The sequence below is a fragment of the Cololabis saira genome, chromosome 14 (genome assembly GCF_033807715.1).
Source record: "Cololabis saira isolate AMF1-May2022 chromosome 14, fColSai1.1, whole genome shotgun sequence".
NCBI lineage: Eukaryota > Metazoa > Chordata > Actinopteri > Beloniformes > Belonidae > Cololabis > Cololabis saira.
In genome coordinates, this window is record NC_084600.1 from 1,581,659 (window position 1) to 1,607,500 (window position 25,842).

General features: G+C 42.7%; 2 protein-coding genes across 3 annotated transcripts in view; one reads left to right on the forward strand and one right to left on the reverse strand.

Moving 5' to 3' along the window:
• Positions 1-17,438, forward strand: LOC133459452 (replication factor C subunit 3). The gene is made up of 9 exons (XM_061739392.1): positions 1-188; positions 7,855-7,992; positions 8,905-8,972; positions 9,886-9,983; positions 11,944-12,125; positions 12,202-12,338; positions 15,052-15,150; positions 15,227-15,296; positions 16,951-17,438. Exons 1-9 carry the CDS (start codon positions 102-104, stop codon positions 17,140-17,142), a joined length of 1,071 nt encoding a protein of 356 aa, XP_061595376.1. The 5' UTR covers positions 1-101; the 3' UTR covers positions 17,143-17,438.
• Positions 17,373-25,842, reverse strand: part of LOC133459451 (klotho-like) — a 20,409-nt gene continuing 11,939 nt past the window's right edge. For both annotated transcript variants that reach the window (XM_061739391.1, XM_061739390.1), the window contains exons 9-13: positions 25,291-25,469; positions 23,471-23,578; positions 21,978-22,083; positions 20,843-20,969; positions 17,373-19,525 (exon numbers count right to left, since the gene is read on the reverse strand). In XM_061739391.1, coding sequence (XP_061595375.1) covers positions 19,191-19,525; positions 20,843-20,969; positions 21,978-22,083; positions 23,471-23,578; positions 25,291-25,469 — 855 coding nt within the window. In that variant the 3' untranslated portion in view covers positions 17,373-19,190. The remainder of the gene's footprint in view (positions 19,526-20,842; positions 20,970-21,977; positions 22,084-23,470; positions 23,579-25,290; positions 25,470-25,842) is intronic.

Consider the following 25,842-nt stretch of genomic DNA (forward strand, 5'->3'; position numbering starts at 1 on the left):
GGCGCGGGCGGATGAACATTTCGCGGGAGATCGGCTAGCAGCTCCAGACAGAAGACTCCTGCAGACACACGACCCCTCAGGACCAAACAACCCTCGGCAAGATGAGTTTGTGGCTGGACAAGTACCGGCCCAGCTCCCTGGGAAAGCTGGACTTCCACAAGCAGCAGGCGGCCCAGCTGAAGAGCCTGGTGAGGACAACAGCACTAACAACAGCACTAACAGCAGCACTAACCTGGACTAGCAGGGGATTACAGTCGCTGTTAGTGCGTATTGCTCCGTTTCTGGCCTGGTATTTGATCGCTGTTGGCGCTTGAAACCGTGACTGCAGTGAAGTTAGTTTTCAGTTGGATATTATTGCCATATATTGGACAGATATTGCTCTGGGTGAAACTGTAAACCAGTGTTTCCCACTGTCCTGCATGTTAATGTTCCCCTGCTTCAGCACACCTGATACCAGTACCTGTGTCATCAACAGAATTGTGCAGACATTGATGACAAGCTAATTAGGACCATTAATTAGAATCAGGTGTGATGATGAAGGGAAACATTTAAAACATGCAGGACAGTGTGCAGGGAAACCCTGCTCTAAACAAACCTCTAAACCAGTGTTTCCCAACCCTGGTCCTGGAGAGCACCTGTCCTGCATGTTTTACATGTTTCCCTTCATCATCACACCTGATTCTTATTAATGGTCCTAATTAGCTTGTCATCCAGGTCTGTTGATGACACAGGTACTGGTATGACGGTGTGTTGAAGCAGGGAAACATTAACATGCAGGACAGTAGATCTCGAGGACCGGGTTGAGAAACACTGCTCTAAACAAACCTCTGGACCTCTAAACCAGGGGTCACCAATCCCGGTCCTCGAGGGCCGGTGTCCTGCATGTTTTACATGTTTCGCTGCTTCATTGCACCGTGATAAAAGTGACTGTGTCGTTAAGAGAATTGTGCAGACCTCAATGACAAGCTGATGATTAATTAGAATCAGGTGTGTTAAAGCAGAGAAAACTCTAAAACATGCAGGACACCGGCCCTCGAGGACCAGGATTGGTGACCCCTGCTCTATACAAACCTCTAAACCTCCCATTCCCCGAGGGTCCAGGCTCTGAGCTGCATGGCTACATGAGATACGCCTCTTGGTTTTACATTTCAAATCTGTTCATAATTGTTCTATGTATGTTTCAGTATTGGCTGGTTAGTAGAGGGCGCTAGGGCGCCGCCCCCATCAAATCAAGAGAAGAATAAAAATAAAATAAAAAAACATGCTGTAAGATGCCTATCATTATTTAAAGAATGTGTTATTTCAGTCTGTGGGTGATTGTCAATGGTAACGTTTAAATATATATTTGGTTCCAAAATGTTTATTTTATTTACTTCCAGAAGTAAGAATCCAGTGTAAGCTCTCAAATCTGTTCATAATAAATATATATATATATATATATATATATATATATATATAATATATAAAAATAATATGGCTTTTTCGCTCAACAACTTTAAACATAGTATCTATGCTTATATCACATTTTATTAAAAGTGTAGACACGCGGACTTCCGGTGTAGCGACTAATGGACTAGGACGTGTTTTTTTGAGCTCCTGCAACAACCTTTAAAAATATCTATTTTTGGTACAGCTTTTTCATCTTCCTTCGGTTTATTTTTCCCGACCTTCATTATTCTACTTTGGCCCCGTATTTTTGCCGACCAAAATGCCTCCAAAACTCAAACCATCCGCACCACCCCCGCGGCCCTCTCCGCACGCAGCATCCCCGCCTCGTGGTGACCCCCCGTCCAGCCTGGCCGAGGCCGCCGGGGCCGCTCCTTCACACGACTTTAAGGCCGAGCTGCTCGCATCACTCCGCGTTGAGATGGCGGCTGTTTTTAAATCGGAGCTTCAGGCTGCTTTAAGTGAAAACCTGTCGAGCATCAAGACTGAGCTGCAAGCGGTGAAGTCGGAATTATCAAAAAGCATTACAAACATCCAGTCTGATGTGCGCGCTCTGAAGAACACCGTGGTTGAAATGGAAACATCTCTTTCATCCTGCACCGATGACATCACAACCTTACAGGCTAAAGTGGAGCATCTGTCAGCTGAACTGATGAGGCTGGATGGTAAATGCGAGGATCTGGAGGCGAGATCCCGGCGCAATAACATACGGATCGTGGGAATTCCTGAAGATTTTTCCACCTCTTCTGCTGTTACGGATATTCCCTCTCTGCTCAAGGAGGCTTTCAGCCTGGAGAAGGAGCCTCTCCTGGACCGGGCGCACCGCACCCTCCAGCCGAAGCCGAAGCCCGGAGAGCGCCCTCGTCCCATCATCGCCCGTCTGCACTATCATACAGACTGTGTGGATATATTGCGCCGAGCCAGGGCTCAGCATCGGATTACGTGTGGAGAGTTGACTTTTTCTGTCTTTCCCGACCACACCCAGAAGACGGCCCGTGCCCGAGCCGCCTTTAATGACGTCCGCCGCCGGCTCCGCGAGATCCCGGGGATCCGCTATGGTCTGCTGTACCCCGCCCGCCTCCGCATCACTCACAACGGCGCAGAAAGGGAGTTCAGGTCGGCAGAGGAGGCCAGCGCTTTCATCACGTCGCTCAAAGTCTAGTTGAACTTTTTTCAGTTCATCAGTGTCGGTTTTTTTTTTTTTTTTTTTTTTCTCTCCCATATATACACGGTATGTGGTTTTCAGTTTAACTTGGTCGTGATTGGTTGTACCTCTCTGTTAATGTTGCTGGGCTTGCAGGAGCTCAACACGAAGCTTGTTAGTTATTATCTTGTTAGTTATGCTTAAAGCCGTAAGTGTTCTTTTCAGGGATCTGACTCCTTCTGGAGTTTGCACTGGGTTCTCCATCGTTTGGGGATGGGGTCGTTGTAAGTGCAATTGGGGGGTGGGGGGTGGGGGGTTCAGTAGGTTAAGTTTGTTGTTGTTTTCAATTTTCCCCCTTTTTTTATTTATTTATTTATTTTTATTTATTTATTTTTTTTCTCCCACTTTTTTTTTTTTTTTTTTTTTTTTTTTCTTCTTCTTTCCTCTTTCTTTCTTTCTTTCTTTCTTTCCTCCCTCCATCCCTTTCTTTCCTTTCCTTCCTTGGGGATCCGCATTCGGTACATCTCTATCTTTAGGAATTTAACATATGGCCACTAATACTGGTACTTCTGTGAGGTTGTTGAGCTGGAATATTAAAGGCATGGGGAGTCCAATTAAGAGATCGAGAATATTTGCTCACCTGAGACGTCTTAAAGCTGACTTAGTGTTCCTTCAGGAAACCCACATGCGCACCAAAGACCAGGTCAGACTTAAATGTCCCTGGGTTTCTGAGGTGTTTCACTCTGATTTCAACTCTAAGGCCAGGGGGGTTGCTATATTAATTGGTAAGTCAATGCAGTTTTCAGCATCTAAGGTGATTTCAGACAAAAACGGCAGATACTTAATTGTGGCGGGTACGCTATTTCATATTCCCATATTATTAGTTAATATATATGCCCCCAATTTTGACAACCCACACTTTATGAACAAGCTTTTTGAATGTCTCCCCTCATTGAACGACAGTCTTCTTATAATTGGCGGGGATATGAACTGCGTAATTGACCCCAAACTAGACCGCTCCAGCGCACGAAATCTGACTCCTTCTTCAATGTCGAGGTCTCTTTCAGATTTTGTGTCCAAGAACGGTTGCACCGATCCTTGGAGATTTTATAACCCTTGTACCAAAAAATATTCCTTCTTTTCTCAGATGCATCAATCTTTCTCTCGGATTGATTATTATTTTATTGATGCTAAACTAATTCCCAAAGTACTGTCTGTTGATTATCATCCTATTGTGATCTCCGACCACGCTCCTCTTTCTTTGGATATTCAGTTCTCTTCAAAGCCACGCTACTCAACATCTTGGAGGTTCAATACATTACTTCTCTCAGATGATAAGTTCACCAATTTTATTACAACTAAAATTGATGATTACATCTCTATAAATCAAAATGATATGGAACCAATTTCATCTTCACTGCTGTGGGAATCATTAAAAGCATATTTGCGGGGACAAATTATCTCCTTCTCTGCTCACTTGAATAAGTCCCGGAAAGCCAAATTACAAGAACTCTCTATTAAGATCACAAAATTGGACCAACAACTTGCTACTTGCCCCTCTTCCAGTTTTCTTAAGCAACGTGTCGATTTACAGACTGAATTTGATCTCCTTACCACTAATGACGCAGAGCGACTTCTCTTACGATCACGCTCCGTATATTATGAACATGGAGACAAGGCAAGTCGGCTCATGGCTCATCAGCTACGTCGCCAGGCAGCCTCACGTATGATCCTTCAGATAAAAGATTCATCAGGCTCATTGCATCAGGATCCCACCGCCATTAATTCTGTCTTTCACTCATTTTATTCCTCTTTATATACGTCTGAATCTCCATCTGGCTCCACTGAATTGAATTCATTCTTAGATAGCCTCAACTTTCCTGTTATAGGCTCCGATGCTGCTAAAAATCTTGACTCGCCATTAACGGTAGAAGAAATTAATCTCGCTGTGAGAAGTATGCAAAATAACAAAGCTCCTGGCCCTGATGGATTTCCAGTGGAATTTTTTAAGAAATTTCAGGATAAATTGTCCCCTTTATTGCATGCTGTTTATAAGGAATCACTGGAACATGGCACTCTCCCTCCCACTTTAAGGCAAGCCTCCATAAGTCTCCTCTTAAAAAAAGATAAGGATCCAACTCTCTGCGGCTCATACAGACCTCTTTCGTTAATAAATGTAGATGCTAAGATCCTTGCTAAAGCCTTGGCTTATCGCTTGGAGAACATTGTGCCAACTATTGTCTCAAATGAACAGACAGGATTTGTTAAGGGGCGACAGTTATTCTTTAATGTGCGGACACTTTTAAATATTATTCACTCTAAAACTATCACCACAACACCTGAAGTCGTAATCTCAGTCGATGCTGAAAAGGCATTTGATAGGATTGAATGGGACTATTTATTTACTGTACTGAAGAAGTTTGGGCTGGGGAATGGGTTCATTTCTTTGATTCGTCTCCTTTACACGTCTCCACAAGCAAGCGTTTCCACTAATGGCATTCAGTCCAATTTTTTTACTCTAGCCCGTGGCACCAGACAGGGGTGTCCCCTCTCTCCCCTATTATTCGCACTAGCTATAGAGCCCCTGTCAATCTTTCTGAGGTCCTCCCCCACTTTTACTGGGATCTCCCGATTGGGAACAGAATATAAGCTGTCACTTTACGCTGATGACTTACTGTTATATGTCTCGGATCCTGTCCTCTCCATTCCTTCAATTTTATCTGCTTTCCAGAGATTCGGGTCTTTCTCAGGCTATAAAGTGAACATATCTAAAAGTGAATGCTATCCCATTAATGACTCAGCAACACAGCTCGTACAGTCAGATATCCCTTTTAAGATTAGTCCTTCCGGCTTTAGGTATCTTGGGATCAACGTAACCAGAACGTTAAGCTCTCTTTTTTCTGCTAATCTCTCACCTTTAATGTCTACAATTAAATCTGACCTCCATAGATGGAAAAGCTTACCTCTTTCATTAATTGGAAGAATTAACGCAGTTAAAATGAATATTTTGCCCAAATTTCTATTTCTGTTCCATTGTCTTCCACTTTTCTTACCAAAACACTTTTTTAAAATAATTGATCAAACTATTTCTGACTTCTTATGGTGTGGGAAGGCTCCTAGAATCCGCAAATCCACACTTCAGAGATGTAAATTCAATGGCGGACTGGCACTTCCCAATTTCCAACTGTATTATTGGGCAGCACATATTCAAAAAATTTCATTTTGGTTCAAATCGGTGAATATGCCATGGTGTAAATTGGAGGCACAGTCATGCATTTCATCCTCTTTACCTGCTCTACTTACCTCATCTATTCCATCCAACCTCTCTGTCTTTACAAATAATCAAGTGGTTCACTCCACACTTAAAATTTGGTATCAATTTAGGAAACACTTCAAATTTAAGTCAGCATCTACTTTAGCTCCATTACTGAACAATCATTTATTTCGACCTCCGCTTACAGATTCAACCTTTCTCATATGGCATAATAAGGGCCTGAAAAGTTTTGGAGATCTTTACAAGGATGGTATCTTTCGCAGCTTTGCAGATCTCTCAGGTGAATTTAATCTCCCGCCTTCTCATCTCTTTCGATACTTTCAGATTAGACACTGCGCTAAAGCTTTGTTTCCAGTTTTTCCATCCTCTCCGCCGACTCTACAGTGGGAGGTGCTTTTAAACCATGATCCACTTCAAAAATCACTGATCTCTAAGGTTTACGATGACCTTCTGTCTTTCGATCTCTCTCCAGTTATTAAAGTTAGGGCTGCCTGGGAAGATGAACTGGATCTAAATTTGGAGGATGACTGGTGGGACGCTGCTCTTAAAAAAATTTACACAAGTTCATCCTGCGCTCGTCTTACACTTATACAGTTTAAAGTACTGTTTAGAGTCCACTTTTCTAAAGCTCGACTCTCACAGATCTATCCCAGTGTCACTGACGAATGCGACAAATGTCATGCCTCGTCCTGCAATTTAACCCATATGTTTTATTCTTGCCCACTACTTTCTCGCTTTTGGTCGAATTATTTTGACACCATGTCAAAAATACTCTCGGTGAATATAAAAGTCTCCCCCCATGTTGCCATATTCGGGCTCCCAGAGGACCATGGCCGGTTTACTTCAAACCAAAAAGACATTTTGGCTTTTACTTCCTTACTGGCAAGACGCCACCTTCTTCTCCACTGGAAGTCGACTAAGGCTCCTTCTAGTACCCAGTGGCTCAACGACACCATGTTTTTTCTGAAGCTGGAAAAGATTAAATATTCACTGAAGGGTAGTTGCAACAAATTTTATAATAAGTGGCTTCCCTTTCTTACATTCTTCCACTCTCTCCAGTCCCTGCCTCCTGATTGACGGATCCCCCCCCTCCCTCTCTTCTCTCATTCCTTTCTTTCTTCCTCCTTTTTATTTATCTTTTTATTTACTTTTCTTTTGTTTTTGGGTTTTTTTTTTTTTTTTTTTTTTTTTCCCCCCTTTTTATTCATCTATTTTTTTAATTCATACTGTTTAGCTTAAATACTTAAATATTACTTGTATATAAGAATATAATAATTTTCATGTATTTGTCATTGTTTTGTGTGGATTTTTTGTTCTGTTCTTAATTCCAAAAAAAAAAAAAAAAAAGGAGGTAGACTGTATATCTTTTTTTTTGTTTATTCCTGTTCAACTGTGCCTTACCCCCTAATAAAAATATCAAAACAAAAAAGTGAAAAAAAAAAAAAAAAAAAAAAAAAAAAGTGTAGACACGCTTCAGCCCTCTGCTGTCTCTGTGTTTACTGTAAAGTCCACATTAGTGTGTATTTGAAATGTTGGAGCAGCTTGCTGAGTCTGACCCTAGTGCAGGGGTAGGCAATTCCGGTCCTCGAGGGCCGGTGTCCTGCATGTCTTAGATGTTACCCTGCTTCAGCACACCGTGATAAAAGTACCTGTGTCATTAACAGAATTGTGCAGCCCTGGATGACAAGCTGATGACGATGATTAATTAGAATCAGGTGTGTTAAAGCAGGGAAACATCTAAAACATGCAGGACACCGGCCCTCGAGGACCGGAATTGCCTACCCCTGCCCTAGTGAATGGAGGTTTAGAGGTTTCCCCAGAGCAATGTCTGTCCAATATCCAAGAAACTTCAGTCCAGTGAGACCGTGCTCCTTTTAATAACACAAGAGAATAAAAACTGGTTTCTGTGGTCAGAAACGTGACCTGCAGATCAACTACTGTAGAAAGACCTGTCTTCAGAGCTGCTTTAAACAGCCCCCCCTTGTCCCAGGTCCAGTGCGGGGACTTCCCCCACCTGCTGGTGTACGGGCCGGCCGGCGCCGGGAAGAAGACCCGCATCACGTGTCTGCTGAGGGAGCTGTACGGAGCCGGCGTGGAGAAGCTGCGCATCGAGCACCAGACCGTGGTGGTGAGTAGGGACGGGCGGTATGGACTATAACATTTATCACGATAATTTCTGGCATTTATCCCGATAACGATCAAAAATATACCAATTCAACTCCATCTTTGTAACTATAAATCCATCACCACATTCAGTCTTTGGAGCCCCCAAAACACTGCTCTAAAAGAATACTAAATGCTACTAAAGTACACCAATTAAATTGAACTAATAAAAACCAATTAAATTAGTACACCTGTACTGCAAAACTGTAATGACTCAAATGAAACAAGTTTGAAATGTAAGAACAGATTCAACATTTATTCAAACTGTATGGCTTAAACAGTGGGATAACAGTGCAAACAGCAAAAGTACCATTGTCCTTCAAGTTTTCCAAGCTTATAAAATCACAAAGTAGAAAAAAATACAACCTGATAAATAAAGACAAATAAATAAAAGTTCACTGAAAATAAAATCCTATCAGTGATAACCTCTTATATAAATAATAATAATATATATAAATAAAATGTGCAAATTAACCTGTGGTTGGAACATGCCACAAATTAGATACAATTGCAATTTTTTTTCCGTAATAGTTATATCAAAATGTAACAACCATTTCCTTCTGTTGGGTAACAAAATAGTGCGAAGGACAACATGATGAAGAACAAAAATATATAGCCATCCTTTGCACTCACTATTTTTTTGCAGACTCTGCACATAATAGATGATGTTTGCTCCTCGTCACTCTTTTTAAATCCAATCCAGTTCCAGAGCTGGAGCCTCGTTTAACAACAAGCTCCTCACTCTCAGATCCGGTATATCTTGAACAGCAAAATATCGCCCATTCCTAGTGGTGAGCAGCAGCTGGACGGGTCAGCACATCTGCCCCCCCTGCCCCTACTGCCCCGGCTCACTCTGCTCTCTCCTGTTCCTCCACAGGCCCCGTCAAAGAAGAAGATTGAGATCAACACCATAAGCAGCAATTATCACCTGGAAGTCAACGCAAGGTAACTAAAGCAGGGCATTTACTCATCTCCATTTTCTGAGACTCCACAAGAGTCGTCTTTTTTTGTCCACTTTGACAGCTGTAGTCAGTACTCGAGTTGTAAAAAAGAATCAGGGGGGATGGTGGATTTGATCATACGGGGACAGATAATTTGTGCTGATTACAAATAATATAATATATTACAAATAATAGCAGTGACCAAAACACCTGCAGAAATACTGCAGGAATGACATAGCAGCAGTTAAATGCAGCCTTCTGTAAGCTTTAATTATCCACTGGGCTTACATCAAATACATCAAAACACAACAATAAAAAACACTTTTCTGAACTTATCAATATGACTCTGTCCTTCACAGGATAAGTAACATGGATCACTGAAAAACTCAAAATCTTAACAAGAATATTTGTCTTATTTCTAGTTAAAATGTCTCATTTTAGTAAAAAAAAACAAGACTCAAGACTCAAAACAACAATTTTCATCTGTTTCAAGTAGATTTTCACTTGAAATAAGTAGAAAAATCTGCCAGTGGAACAAGATTTGTTTGCTTGTAATAAGAAGATAAATCTTGTCCCACTGGCAGATTTTCCTACTTATTTCAAGTGAAAATTTACTTATTTTTAGTTATCTAGTTATTTTTCTGGTGTTATTTTTCTGGTGATGACTCTAAATGTTGAAATAGCAGTAAAACCACATTCATTGATGAAATGACATAAGGGATGGAAAGGGGGGATGGCAGTTTTACAGGGGGGAGGATTTGGACCGTTTTTATTTCAGGGGGGGGTCCCATCCCCCCTCATCCCCCCTCATCCCCCCTCAACTCCAGTACTGGCTGTAGTTACGTCACTGTGAAGATAAGAGACAGAGGAGATTTGATGTTGCACCTGATGAGATGTTTTTGGTCTGTGTTGACCAGTGATGCAGGGAACCAGGACCGTGTGGTGATTCAGGAGCTGATCAAAACCATGGCCCAGTCCCAGCAGATCCAGTCCAACAGCCAGCGAGACTTCAAAGGTAAAAGAGACAAACATCTCTGTAACTTCTGAGTGGTACGATGTAACAGGTTTGGATCAGGTGGGAATAACGAGTCAGGGGTCGTTTTCCTGCATTTATTTGCTTCTGCACAAGACATAAAAACACATTTAGCAGTCTTCTGGACCCTTTCTGCACTTTCTGCTCTTGAACAAGTAAAATAACAATGAAAAAAAGGGTGTACTCGAAGGCTCTCCAGCGCTGTCTGGTTTACATTACACAGCAGCCTGCCGTTATACAAAAGGCTGGTTAACAAAAACATATTAAACAAAAGTATATTAATGGTTAAAACAACAAAACAGCTACGAAATGTTAGTGGTATTTAAGTTATACAATATGCGCCAAAAATGTCAACATTAACAGATCGTTTTTCAAAGAAAACCTGTAAAAAATCGCAGCAGCAATTGTTAACAACTTACCCTCATCAATGCAACACATGTGAGGAGCTGATGTAATGACCTACGGAACCCCAGGAGGGACAGAAAGAGGTGACAGCCAAAAAGGTAGTTTCCTCAGGAGACGCAAATAAAAATAACAATAAAATAAAACGACTAATTGATATAAAATTCACAAATATTCAAAAAAATGAATAAATGATAAATAAAATCCCCAAATACAATTTGAAAACAAAAATTATTAAAGTGCATTTTCCAACTCTGTTACAATGACTGTTAAAGCAGCACAATGTAACTTTCAGCTTTTGTTGAGTTTGGCAGCTCCTTTGGACAAAAGCGGTAGTGCTTTACCAGAAAGAACTACTACTTCTACTACTAATTTCCCATGAGCACCAGCGCGTACTGCCGGAAAACTCCCGTCCCCGTCGCGTGCATTTCCTGTCACGTTTTTTAGAGGGACTTGGTCATAAATTAGTAGTCCAACATACTTACTGACAAAATAAAAAAAAAACGTTATAACCTGTGAATAACTGAATGTTTTGCAGATGAGCCCTGCACAATTTTACAGTTCTCAGGAAAAAATAGTAGAAATGTATGTTTGGATTGCATTCTTTCCTCTAGTGCTGTAATTCTATTCAATTGTATTATTATTTTATAAAGCTTCCTCATTGCGAATTACACAATTTTATGATCACTATTATTATTCTGTGTCTGTTGTTGATATTGTCAGTAATTTTAGAATTACCAAAACGAATGTGAAAACATTCTAATTTTAATTCTTATTGAAAATAGAAGTACATTTACATTTGTATCATAACAATTCTGTGTCTTGTTTTATCCCCATAAATCCCCATCGGTCGGACATCCCTCCTCGTCTTACAGCTCATGCCAGCGAGTGAACGCCGGTGTCGTGCCAAAAAGTGATTGCCTGCCAGAATTTAATTTCTCCCCTGAAAATGGGGAGAAATTTAAACGCTATCACTCAACGGGCTGCTGTGCGCACTCCCGCGGCCAGAAATCAGATTCTGGCACGCAATCCCTTTTTGGAACGACAGCGGTCTAATGTTTATTGTTGTCCGGGCATTTAGCTTGTTACTCTCCCTCTTTCTTTTTTTCGCCTCCTCCGATAAAACTTTTATTTTCTTCTGATTTTTCGCTGCTTCTGCCATGATACCAGCTTCTCCTGAGCTCTGCGCTCCACGCCCCGCCCAACTTTGGTCTCGACTGCGAATCGGGAAGGAGGGGGAAGTGACGTATGCCGTAAAGCAGTCAAAGCCGTAAAGATTTGTAGTTTTAGTGTGGCAGGGTTCCTACCATGCTCCTCAAAGTTACATAGTGCCAGTGAAGGCGATACAGACCCCTCAGACCATGACAGAGGTTCATTAAACCTGTTGGAAGTTGATGTACCATCACAATGACTCTGGAAATATTATATTAAGGTGGAAAAGTTACATAGTGCTGCTTTAAGTTGTTGGGTCACACCAGCGTCATACGTTAGCTGGGCCGTGGTGCGTCTCTTTTAGTGACTGGAACCATTTCCTTCTCAGTGGTTCTGCTAACAGAGGTGGACCGACTCACCAAAGACGCTCAGCACGCCTTGCGTCGGACCATGGAAAAGTACATGTCCACCTGCCGGCTCATCCTCTGCTCCACCTCCACCTCCAAAGTCATCGAGCCAATCAGAAGCCGTTGCCTGGCCATCAGAGTTCCTCTGCCCAGCACCGAGGAGGTAGGGAGACTTTCTGTGTGTTTTTCATAGAAGCACGTGGATTTTCTAGATGATTTCAGTAATTTTTTCCCTGCAGGTCTGCAGTGTTCTGACGTCGGTCTGTAAGAAGGAGGGGCTGCTCCTGCCGCCGGAGCTGGCCAAACACATCAGTGACAAGTCCGGCCGCAACCTCCGCAAAGCTCTGCTGATGTGCGAGGCCTGCAGGGTTCAGCAGTGAGTCTCTCATGACTGTTCTTCCATAGTTAACAGGTTGCTGGAGAATTGGCCCTTTGTCAAGCCCCGCCCCCGTCGCTAGGTCGGACAAAACCAGCGGCTTCAAATGCCATCAGTCCACTGAATAGGAATGTATCATGTGTAATCAGAGCCTTGAATGGTGTGAGTAGATGGGATTAGGGATGTTAACAATTAATCGATTTTCGATTAATTGCCGTTATGAAATTACCCGATTAAAATTAACGATTACAATTAATCTATCTATTTATTTATTTATTTTTTTCGTTTAATTTCACCAGCTGGTATTACGCCCGGACCACATTTAATGCGACACAACGCGCTGCGCCGCGGACATAAAGTTAGAAGAAAGAGGCGGATATGTTTGGTTTTAGTATCATGCTCAGACAATGAGTCTGCAATGGCCCAGACGGGAGACACATGTAGCTCAGTGCTTAACTTTTATTTTTAATCCACTCTATATTCTTCTGGTTGTTCTCCGATATGTTCCCCTAAAGCCTGAATTATGGTTCTGCCTTAAATCGACGCAGAGGCTACGGCGTAGGCTACGGCGTAGGCTACGGCGTAGGCGCTGCGTTGTTGTAACGCGGAACCATAAATCAGCCTTCACCCGGTACGTACATAGGTTTCTCTAAACATCTGTCCCCGCTACAGTTTTAACTAAAAGAAAATGCGCTCAGCAGGTCTCATAATTTTATTTTGAACACTGCCAAAACTCTAACTTAAAACGTAACTAGAACTTAAAATTTGCTTGACACAAATGACACTATTATGGCTGCTGCTACTACTAATAGCCTTGAAGTGCACTTTATATTATATTCCTTGTGGTACAAAAATGTCTTTTTGTTACTTTTGTATCAAATAAATATTTGATTAAGGAATACATTAAAATGTCCTTTGTATTTTATATAAGCAAAAAACATTGTTTGTATCTCAGATGGGGGAAAAACGCCGCTTATCAACTAATCGATGATCGATCGATAAGGTTATCAACTGTCAATTAATGAAATAATCGATAATTTGCATCCCTAGATGGGATACTGTCTACCCAGTAGATTTTTGTCATTATTCTTTGGGTTGATAAAGGCTTTCCCAGCTACTGCTATTGAAAACGAATCTTAGGCTCAGTAGATGTTTTGTCACCATTCTACGCTCAACTACACATTTCAGACCTAACCTAACCTTAATAGGGCTGCAACGATTCGTCGACGTTGTCGACAAAAATCGATAATCAAAATTGTCGACGATGAATTCCATTGTCGACAATTGTCGCCAGACGTTTTTTTCCAACGGAGTGAGGCGTCTCACTTCAATACAATCTCTGCCGAGTTGCGCATGCACAATAGCGTCTCAGCGCAGCTGCGAGTAATAAAACTTCAAAAGTTTGGGAGCATTTTAGCCTCGATACGGTGAATAAAAAGATAGCCTACTTGCAAGGTTTGCAAAGCCGACCTGCTTTTCACGGGAGCACGTCGGTAATGCATTTGAAGAGAAAGCACGTCGGAGTGTTGAACGAAACGGACTCGCCTTGGTAAGATATTAAGCGTATTTTGGCTTTAAAATCAAGCTTTAACGTTATGCCTGACAAAGTATAAAATTAAGTCAGATATTTGGAGAAACTGCGTTTAGTGTCTGTGGCGCATCTTGGAAGAGAGACGCACGGGACCGCAGTCGGTCAGCAACATTCTCTCCCTCCACAGCAATGTAATGGCCAAGTGATTCATTTGTTAAATTAATTAGTTTCATTCTAAACTTTGTTTATTTTATGTTATTTATTAGTATTATTCGAGCCATTCACAGCCTACTCTCGTTATAACCTCAATCACATAATTGATGCAGCGCGAAAGGCGAAAAAAGGCTTGTGCGAACATGACTGATGAATTTGCATCTAACTTTCAGTCAGGTGCTTATGAACTGTCAATTATCCATCAAACTCCACAATGATCATGTTAACATTAAATCAGATAGATTTGTCTGGACTTTTCTCTTGCGGGACGGGAGAAGACACTAAATCCATGCATCTTTATTGTGCGCCGTGCGGGCATGAATTCATGAGTTTTGCGGGAGGGGCGGGAGTGGAACACACGTTGCGGGCGGTAATGGTCAGAAATTCAGCTGGAGCAGGATGAAGAAAACAGTCCCGCTATAGCAGGGCTCTAGTACGGAGCCCCTCTGGTGACATTTGAAAAAAATAAAATAATGTGTGGCCACGCATTATGTATCATGACATGACAATACTCTTGCTCTTCAATATAAATAGACTATAATTACCGTTATTAATGATGAATAACCATCCCATCAAGGAAGTTGCATCCACGAAGTCCAGACAGTAGGTTATAATGCCATCCACGAGTACAATAATGCGTGGGCACGAGATACATAATGCGTGGCCACGCATTGATTATCTCGTGGCCACGAGTTATTAATGCGTGGCCACGCATTATTTTATTTTTTTCAAATGTCACCAGAGGGGCTCCGTACTCTAGTACCCATCTTTCTTGTATTTATTATCATTTGCCACATAATTAATGCAACCTCATACTAAATTTAAAAAAAATTTACTAATTATCCAATTAGTCGACTAATCGTTTCAATAGTCGGTGACTAGTCGACTATTAAAATAGTCGTTAGTTGCAGCCCTAAACCTTAACCTAATCCCTGAATCCGAATTCTAACCGGTGATAATGTCCCGCAGGTATCCGTTCTCAGTGGATCAGGAAGTCCCAGAGACGGACTGGGAGGTTTACCTGAGAGAGACGGCCAACGCCATCGTCAGCCAGCAGAGTCCTCAGAGGTAAAGAGCAGCAGAGCAGGAACCGAGGTGTGTCTGGTTCTGTCAGCACCAGAGACTTGATCTGTGTGTGTTGCAGGCTGTTGGAGGTCCGGGCCCGGCTGTACGAGCTGCTGACCCACTGCATCCCCCCCGACATCATCATGAAGGTGAGATGTTCAGCCTCTCCTCCCACTCACTTAGGCCCAGTCCCAATCCCCCCCTAGTCCTACTTTTCAGTCCTACCCCTACATTTTGCACATTCCCGTGAGGGTAGTGGTGTCCCAATTCCTCTTTTCACCTAGGGGGAGTGGGGATAACGAGGACTAGTGTGTATGAATCTAGCCCTTCACAACTAGGGATTTCAGATACTGACTCGCTGACCGAGGGCCTGAGAAAATTTCCCAGAATGCATAACGTCATCATTTGCAGACTGAATCAAACAAAAAAACATGGCGGACATTTTCTCATTGTTAGTGAATAAACTCAATATTTTGAGTTAGTTTCTGCATAGAAATACGTTTTGATTACATTTCTAGCGAGAAATATATATTTTACTTTCATAATATTCACTCAGTGAATGTACATAATCACTCGTTTGCTTGTTGTGTTGTATTTTCAGATCTCGCCAGAATAAAGGCTGATTTATGGTTCCGCGTTACACCAACGCAGCTCAGCGTAGGTTACGCGGCGACGCGCTCCGTACGCCGTACCCTATGCCGTAGGCTCTGCGTCGATTTAACGCGAAACCATAAATCAGCTCCCGACCCGGCGGCTCTTCTCATCCCGAAAACATCGAAGCAAATTTCTTAACAGGCGTTATTTGGATAAACTGAGCCCAGGTTGGGGATCTTAACAGTTACTTTTACGCCTGAAAAAATATTAAACCTTAACAAAGTGGCATATTAACAGCGGAAATTAAAACAGCTTTTAGCTCTGGGCTTCCTGATATGGTGTGACGTATGTGCAAACGTAACTACACAGTCGCTTACGTACCCGAACGTAAACCACGCAATGACGTAGCAAGTGGTGTCCCAATCCCTAGGGACAGGCCAGCTGACAGTCTTGCCGGGGCCCCGGACAAAATAATCTAAGATGGGCCCCCTGTGCCCGGATCTCTCCTTCTCCTCTTCCTCTCCTCTCCCTCTGCTCTTCAGGTTTTTATACGAGCTAATGGACGTTAACATTAGAGCTAGCCAGTTTAAGTTACAAGGTTGGTAAACGTCGGCTGCACTGTTTCTTACCTTGCTCTACGCTGACTTTATTAATTCCAGCTTCACTGTCACCTCCTTTTTAAAATATTTGTGTAGAGAATCTATGAGGCCTCTATTTTCTTCTTCTCTTTTCTCTTCTTTTCTGAGCACCGGACTTGTGCTGACCGGAATTTTTGACCATTCTAATGGTTGAATTAAATGATAACGTCAAATTTTGATCAGCGGCCAAACCATTTTTGTGTTGGGGGTTCTTGACCACAAGGACAATTAGGAAGAAAACAAATAACACGCTTTTATGTAACTCAAATACTACATATCTTTCCACAAATAGGCATATTTTTAAACATTTTGAAAAAAAATTCCATAATTTAATGAGAATTAAAAAAAAAAAAAAAAAAAAAAATTCTCCTCAGTTCTGCCCCCCCCCTACCCTGGGCCCGGGACAACAGACCCGCTTGTCCCCCCCTATCGGCGGCCGTGCCTAGGGAAGATTACAAGGACCTACGCCTTGTGGCTTCATTTTTAGGGCTAGTGGTAGAAAGTAGGGTGAATATTGGGATTGGCCCTTAGTCGTCTCTGAACTGACGGACTCCCCGTTGTCGTCCAACAGGGTCTGGTGAAGGAGCTGCTCAGTAACTGCGACGGCCAGCTGAAGACGGAGGTGGCCCACATGGCGGCCTACTACGAACACAGACTGCAGCTCGGCAACAAGGCCATCTACCACCTGGAGGCCTTCACGGCCAAGTTCATGGCCATGTACAAGAAGTTCATGGAGGACGGTCTGGATGCCATGATGTTCTGATTTCTGGCAGGAGCTCAAAGGCCACGAGACGGCCACGAGACCAGTGCTGCAAGGAAATCTGCTGCTGCTGCATCCCCAGAATACTGCCAGCTGTCTCCCTGCAGTCGCATAAACATCTGTACATGGTCGGGTGTTAGTGATGCTACAAACTTTGATCTGCTGCAAAATATCAAACAGGAGTTTTGCTTGAACCAGTGGCAAAAAAGGATTTACATGTTTTCAAGTTTGTTTTTTCTCTTTTTCATAGATTTGATTAAATATCGACTTTATTACCACAAATAAAGTTTACAGATCATTTTTAAGGTACATAACAGTGTGGACAAACAAGTGTTCATCACATTTGACTATACAACCTGATCGTTGACCCTGAACTAACGGCTTGCACCTTTTGTCAGGATGTGTCAGAATAACGGGCATGAAACTTCAGAGATTGAGTTTTAATATTCACCCGGTGACGTACAGCTTCATTTCTTATAATTCCTGTACTTCATAGGTCCATTTATTTATTGGATCCCCATCCCCGAAGACTATTCTTCCTGGGGTCCACATTAAATCAAACAATCAACAATACAGCATTTATACAAAGAATTACATGGATCAATTAACCTGAAAATATTAACATGAATTTCTCAGTACATATGAACATTAAATAATACTAATAATAATATGAACATTGAAAAATACAGTCCATGTGGCTTCTACCCATTTAAGTGTTTGATACTTGTTTGACCAACATTTAGAAAATGTTCAATATAACTTATAACACCTCAAATGTGACACCGTCTGCTTACTGGGATCTCAGTATTATAATTTACAACTTTGTCTGTCGGTGACCCGGTAGAGACTAGACACTATTGGCGCTTTTCCACCAGCACCTACTCAGCCCAACTCGACTTGATTTGGTTCTTTTCCACCAGGGGTCTAACGTGCTGACTAGACTCTTTTTCTGTAACTATTCTGCCACGGTTTTAAGCTGCTGAGTCGGCTGTATCTGACATCACCACACTACAGGACACCGATTGGTCGGGGGGTTGGAGTCAGACGTCTGAGTCAGGAGGAGGAAATCAGAGAAAGAGACTCTGACGGATTCTTGTTCATTTTATTCAACAGGTAATGGCAGCAAAAGTCTGTTTCTGATCCAACTCTGAGGTGCAGATGTTCATAAACCTGGTGCTGAGGAGAGAATTAAAAAGGGATCTAGACGGGCGATAAGGAACGACCAGATCCACCAGGAGCTCTGTCTCTTCATAGCTGCTCACGGCTCCAGCTGACTTTTCAGCAGTGCAGAGACAAAGAAACAAAAAAAAAGCATCGCCACTTGAAGTTTCTCTCTCTAATTTTTTAACTTGATATCAAACACAAGCCACAGACCCAGCAGCACATCTATCATCTCCTCATGGTATGTTGTGCCATATATGTGCAGTGCCAAGTCACAGCGGGTCATTTAAAGGCACTAAAGGCAATAAACAAGTTCAGTGCAGTCTAATTAAATACAATCTTCAATTCTAATATTTTCCAGCAAAAAAAAAACCACCTGCGCTGAGGAACCAAGGAAACTGAATCTTGACCTCAGCCCTCTGTCCTGAGCAAGTATAAGGCGATAGTAGACAGGAACCCCTCCCTGTTAGCAGAATGATGATAAATGAAGTCATAGTTGTGAAATTGAGGAAATGCCGGCTGCTTCACTGAACACCAGATTACTCAGCAGAGTATTGGCAGTGAATGGGGCTGTTTGTACATAAAACAAATGTGCATCAAACTTATTTTTGAACACAGACCTACAAGTGGACTGAAATCTGCGGCGTTTTCAGATTTCCACTTGCACATCTGCGACATAAACATGCCGTCAGATCAGTCTGCTCCATTTCCTTGATAAGAAGTACAGCCCTAGTCAAGTGTTCGCATGTGACGATCACACAATCAAATACGTCACAGCAGCTTCTCTCCAACCTCCTACTTCTGATCTGGGTGTTGAAAAGAAACGAGGGCGAGTCAGTCGGGCTGAGTAGTTTACTAGTGGAAAAGCTCCATGACATGATCATCCAGCATCAGTAGCTGTGTTTGGGCCTCTTGGTGGTGTAGTAGACGATGAGGCCCAGCGTGATGAGCACCCCGGAGCCCACCAGGGTCAGGAACCCCACCGTGGTCTTCTTCAGCAGGACCTGGCAGCCGGGGCAGGCCCGGCCCGGCGCGGGACACCGCTGGGGCTCGGCCCCCGGCAGGGGGAAGCCGTTGTGCCGGATGATGTTCCGGTAGTGGGAGATGGAGTCCTTGACGATGACCTCGTCCTGGACCTGGCCGTACAGGCCGAAGCCCGGGTCCCGCTGGTCGTTCAGGGCGTAGGCGAAGTAGCCCTGCAGGTTCACGCCGTCCAGAGTGTACGCTGTGGACGGACAGTAGGAATGGGAGATATTTTACCGTTCATGATAAACCGTCAAAAAAATTCCCCACGGTAATAAGAATTTGTCATCTCGCGGTAAAAACTAAATTCCCGTTGATGACGTTTTTGTGTAAAGCTGATTTATGGTTCTGCGTTAAATCGGTGCAGAGCCTACGCCGTAGGCTCTGCACCGATTTAACGCAGAACCATAAATCAGCCTTAACAAACATGGCGGAAGGCGGATCTGAGAGCGAGGAGCTCGTTGTTAAACGAGGCTCCAGCTCCGTTATCTGGAACTGGTTTGGATTTAAAGAGTGACGAGGAGCAAACATCATCTATTACAGGACTGTCTCAGAAAATTAGAATATTGTGATAAAGTTCTTTATTTTCTGTAATGCAATTTAAAAAAAAAAAAAAAAAAAAAAAAAAGTCATACATTCTGGATTCATTACAAATCAACTGAAATATTGCAAGCCTTTTATTATTTTAATATTGCTGATTATGGCTTACAGTTTAAGATTAAGATTCCCAGAATATTCTAATTTTTTGAGATAGAATATTTGAGTTTTCTTAAGCTGTAAACCATGATCAGCAATATTTAAATAATAAAAGGCTATTCAAATCTTCTGAGACAGTCCTGTATGCAGAGTCTGCAAAAGAACAGTGAGTGCAAAGGATGGCAATACAAGTAATTTATTATAGATATAAGATATATAACAGCTGCTGCTGAGGTCTCCACCAGAGTGGTGTAATAATTGGTGTAGTTTAGTAGTATTTAGTATCTTTTAGAGCAGTGTTTTGGGGGCTCCAAAGACTGAATGTGGTGATATATTTATAGTTACAAAGGAGGGGTTGAATTGGTATTTTTTTATCGTTATCGGGATAAATGCCAGAAATTATCGTGATAAATATTTTAGTCCATACCGCCCCTCCCTAATGGACAGAGCGCTGCGGGTCATTTGGCCGGTATTCACCATCATATCCCGCTTATTATAAAAATAAAAATAGTGCCCTGATTGTGCAGTTTCTGTTTCCAGCTGCAGGTCAGAGTCCCGGCGGCTCCAGCAGCACCAAACAGGTCAGTAAAGGTAAAACAACCTTGACACAATAACTCTGTCGCCTGTAAATAGATCTGTTGTTTGTGTTTGTGAGTACACGTGCGCTGAGTCAGCTGATCCGTCGGGTCGGCCACTTCAGTATCTGTTCAATTATTAAACTCCACAGAGGCCAGTGAGAGAAACAAGTTCAATCACCCTGCAGGGCCTGGACTGGCTGGGAGGCAACAGTAACTGCACGAGGCCTTTAAAAGGTTTACGTCACCTTTCAGAGCCTCGTTGATGTAGTTGTACAGGTAGTAGACCCTCAGACTGTCCTTGAAGCGGGCCGGGTCCTCCTGGACCCCGTTAGCCATCACATACACAGGAACCTTGCTGTAGTGCTCCTTCACCTGAAACAACAAGAACCAGCTCCGTTTCTGAGTCTGAGTCTGAGTCTGGGTCTGTGTCTGAGTCTGGGTCTGGTCCCGGCCTGTAGTTCACGGGCCAGGGGTCAGAACCACTCAAGGTGACAAAACTTACTTATGATTTTTGAAAAGATCCATGTCTGTAGATGATATTTTGGCATGATAACCTTCCTGAGTGGCAGCTGGATCACAGTTACCAGCTCATGAAGTTACCAGCCCCTTCAGAAAATTACAGGACTGTCTCAGAAAATTAGAATATTGTGATAAAGTTCTTTATTTTCTGTAATGCAATTAAAAAAAAAATACATATCTTACATTCTGGATTCATTACAAATCAACTGAAATATTGCAAGCCTTTTATTATTTTAATATTGCTGATCATGGCTTACAGCTTAAGATTCCCAGAATATTCTAATTTTCTGAGACAGTCCTGTACATTTTAGATGCTGCTGCATATCCTGGTTTAGACTCATGTACAGGATATCTGTCAATGTTTCACAATATTGTCTTTGGTATCATTTTTAAGGGGATCTTAAGCATTCTTTCAAGCTGAGATGTGAATCTTTTCTGACCAACATAGAGGTCACTGCAGCTCTTTAAACTATAAACAACACACATTTTTACACAATTTTCGCCTAAAAGATATACTTTATTTTAGCCCTGTGTCATCTAGGAACAACAGAGACACAAAATACAAAAACTGGAATACTCACAGGACCATGAGAATTCAGGAAATGTATAATATACCCAATACTATATCATTGTTGCAGGTCATTGTGAGCCTTAAACTAGAAGAGCATCATTAGGCTCCTATGAAACTATAACAGCCACTAATGTCACAAACTGCTCTTTATCATGCAGATACAGGATGATAGACATGGATATTTTCAAAAATTATAAGCAGGTTTTGTCACTGAGTGGTACTGATATCTGGTCTGGCTCATGGACTACTGGGCTAGTGGTCCCGGTCTGGGCCAGGGGTCCCGGTCTTACCCAGTTGAGGGCCTTCCTCAGCCCCCAGGGCACGACGGGCCGCGGAGACATGATCCAGGTGGTGTCGATCATGTGCTGCACCTCCAGCATGGCGGTGTACGTGTACCTGCAGACGGAGCAGCGTTAGACACGGGGGGGCAGGGCTGGACAGGGCTCATGTACAAAGAGGGCGGCGCACAAAAAACGTGCGTACGCCACTTTCTACGCTCACGGTCGGATGTTCAAAGAATGATTTGAACGTAGAAAGTTTAGGTCTTTCACGCACAAATCATGTCCGGCGTACGCACTTTTCTGAGGTTTTGTCTGTTGGCGACACTCACTGGTGATGCAGTGAAGTCCAGAATATGAGGAAACGTAACGTCAACAATAAGTTCACGACCACGTGAAGGACACGACAGTCCCCACATCACCAGATAAATTACACAAGAGTGGAGCTGCAACAATCTCACAATCAACCACATGATCTGAACAAACAACTAAAGAAGCTCAATGATTGAACCTGCAAATCCTGATGGAGCTTTGGCTCCGTTAGAGGAACCTGCTGATGATCAGATCACACCGACCTGCTGGTCCAGGACTAAGACTGGACCATCAGCTGGAGCTGCTACAGGTCGGACATCTCTGTCACTATGACGACCGTATGGGACGAGAGATTAAAGCCGGATCCTAAAACATCCCATAACTGTTTCTGGACAGAAAAACACGTTTGCACCTCGATAATCCCGTTGGCACAACTTCTCTTTATTTCTGCAGCGGAGGAGGAATCAGATCATGATGCTTCATGTTTTAAATATAAGTTTATATTGTTCATATTGCTTATGAGAGAGATGATCGCGGACATCCACAATCTGTAAGACTCAAAACACGTGTACATTGGTCTTAATCCGTCAGTATATAATACACATGACAATAAAGCGGAACGAGGAACCGTTTTTCATTCACAAACTTAAATTCTGGTGTCGGTTCTTAAAATACAAACAAGAAAAGCAGATTGTAATGATGCACAACGCTGAATATAAACATTCACAAACCCGTACGATCATAATAAAACCACAACTCTTCACCGAACGGAACACAAAGCAAAGAACAACAATACCCATGATGCAATGCAGCTTAAATCGGAAGAAATGCCCCCAAATAAATTATTTTTTCCAGACCTCAACTTTTGACAGGACTGTCTTCAGTTCACGGCTGATGTTTTCTTAATTTGTTTTACTTGTTTTTGCAAGTTCCTTGTTAGGATGAGCGGTTTCTAATGGATAATTATCCTCCTTATCATATTCAAATATATCTATTGAGGGAGGAGACAGGGCGGAGTGTTGTGCTCCTGCATGTGCACTCAAATCCACGCTGATTGTGATGTTCGGTTTTGAGAATCTGAATTTTGTTTTGCGTACGCAAGAATTCCATGCACGGATTCACGTTGAAATCCACTCACTTTTAGTACATGAGGCCCCTGGGCTGCCCCCCCCCCGTGTGTGTTTCAGTCTTACGAGTCTTCCTTGGCGTGAGTCACCAGCTTGGAGCTGAAATGGCTGATGGCAAAGAAGTCGTACGTCCCTCGAACCAGCAGCCTGTCCTCCTCGTTGAAGACCGGCAGCCTGCAGAAACAACCCAGACCTGCAGGTTAACGGCTTCTGCTCATCATTAGTGTGTTCCCTTAATGCAGTGGTTCCCAAACTGGGGGTGCGCCCTTGCCTTCAATACATATGTGCAGTGAGAAAGAGACAGGAAATAGGGGGAAGAGAGAAGGGGAATGAGATGAAGTAATGGTCTGGCCAGCAGGAATCTAACCAGGGAACTGCTGCTTAAGGTCCCACAACTACCCGGTGCTACTGAGGAAGATGAATGTGGTAATCTGTCACCTGCAACCGGTTTGAGAGGATCTGTAACATGAACAAGCCCACCCCAGTCACTGAAAAGGTGAATGGGGTGACATTTTTATATAAGCTGACATTTTTATATAATACCTTAATTGTTCAAATTTTGATTATTTGTTTAGCTGTTGCTGCTATTTTTTTTTCCTCAGGGAGCTGGTTATTTTTTTTTAAAAATATGTTGAAAGTAATGCATACTGTATTGTACAGTAAAAAGGAGAAAAAAGAAATGTGTTGCACGCATGAATCAAGCCCACTCACATCACTGAAAAGATGAGGGGATTAAAGGTGTAATGTTTGTAGAGCAAATGTTCAGATTTTGGCTCCTGTTTGTATTGTTGTTGTTTCAATCTCTGTGAGCTGGTCAGGTTGAAAATCTATTTTTACAGAGATGGACAGTTTTTTCGCACATATGTTCAATATATGAAATAAATTGCAGTCGCATTTGAATGCAAAAGATGTGTGTGTCTGTGTTGGGGTCGAGGGGGGCTCGAAAATTCTGTTACGTACAAAAGGGAGGCCTGGCAAAAAAAGTTTGGGAACCACTGCCTTAATGAAACCATACATGAGTCCTGGCTGACAGTCAGAGCTGGGAGCTCCAGGAAACTACTGCACACAGCAGGTCGTTTCACATCAAAGCCTGAAAGGTTTGTTGCTGAAAGCTCAGAAATGGGATGTTTGACTCCGCTGAGCAACATTCACCCCCCCCACAAGTGAGTCGGTCCCTCGGATGCCGTCCACACAGACGTATGGTCAACAAATGGGGAGCGGCAGCCTAGTGGCTGCAGAAGTGGCTGGAGTCTGCAGGGCCCCGGTTCAAGCCCCCAGCAAGGCCCTCAGGCCCAACCGCTTCCTGGGCGCCGTCCAAATAGCAGCCCACTGCTCTCTAGTCTAATTAGAGATGGGTTACCTGCAGAGAAAACAAATCTACCTTTGTGTATCAATAAAGTTACAAAAAAGAACATCAGGACTATACTGTTGCCTCCAAACCTCTGGATGCCAGTACATTAGAATCAGAGGTGTATAATCCAGGTGCCATAAAGTAAAAATCCAGTCCAGCAGTTGTTCCAACCAAATACTAAATCAACTCCTCTGCAGGTAGATGGTTGTTAGTGAAGACACCTTTTCTAAATGTACAAGCTGATCCAGAAACATGGCAGCGTTTTTACTTTATGGAACCTGGATTATACACCTCTGGAATGTGCTTTAATGTTGTTTTTTTTTTTTTTACAAAATCAAAAATAGTTTTGAATCAATCTTAAATTAAGACCAATTTTGAAATGGGGTCAGTCTCAAATCACCATTAGTCAAATAATTTTCTTTACATTAAGCTGATATTTGCTCATTAAAACACCTGTCTGGATCAGCCGGTACATTTAAAACAGGTGTTTTCACTAATACATGTTTACAGCTAGGAGATGAATGAGGGTTTGTACTCGAGGGAGTTGAGCTGCCGCAGCCAGCTCCTCATGGCCGGAGGATAGTCCCCGCTGCCGAAGATGGGCTCGGCGAACCAGCCCACGGAGAAGTCCAGGACCCTCTGAGCCGGCTCCACGTCCTCCCGGCTGAAGGAGAAGGCCGGCTCCACCCAGTCCATGTGCAGGGCCAGGGACACCTGCAGGAGACGGAGACAGAGACAGAGACAGAGCAAGAGCAGTGTCAGGTCTGCAGGTCGGGTCTCAGTGCTGCTTCAGGCAGGTGTGTGAGTAGTAGGGGTGTAACAATATATCGTGCCACGAAATTTCGCGATACAAAAACGTCACGATACGTGTTGTGTAGGTAGGGCTGCACGATTCTGGACAAAATGAGAATCACGATTTTTTTGCTTAGAATTGAGATCACGATTCTCTCACGATTTTTTTCCAATATAAAATTTATTGCACTTATTACTTTAACTTTGCAACAGCTGAACAAAAAATATAATAACAATAAACATCTCTTGTCTTCTTTACACAAACCTTTGAATAATTTAAACAATAATAACAATT

Excerpts from the sequence above, each read along its gene's own strand:
- LOC133459452 (XM_061739392.1), top strand. The coding sequence starts at position 102 with ATGAGTTTGTGGCTGGACAAGTACCGGCCCAGCTCCCTGGGAAAGCTG. Across the intron at positions 7,993-8,904 it reads TCGAGCACCAGACCGTGGTG|GCCCCGTCAAAGAAGAAGAT; the intron begins GTGAGTAGGGAC and ends GTTCCTCCACAG. Across the intron at positions 15,297-16,950 it reads CCCCCGACATCATCATGAAG|GGTCTGGTGAAGGAGCTGCT; the intron begins GTGAGATGTTCA and ends GTCGTCCAACAG.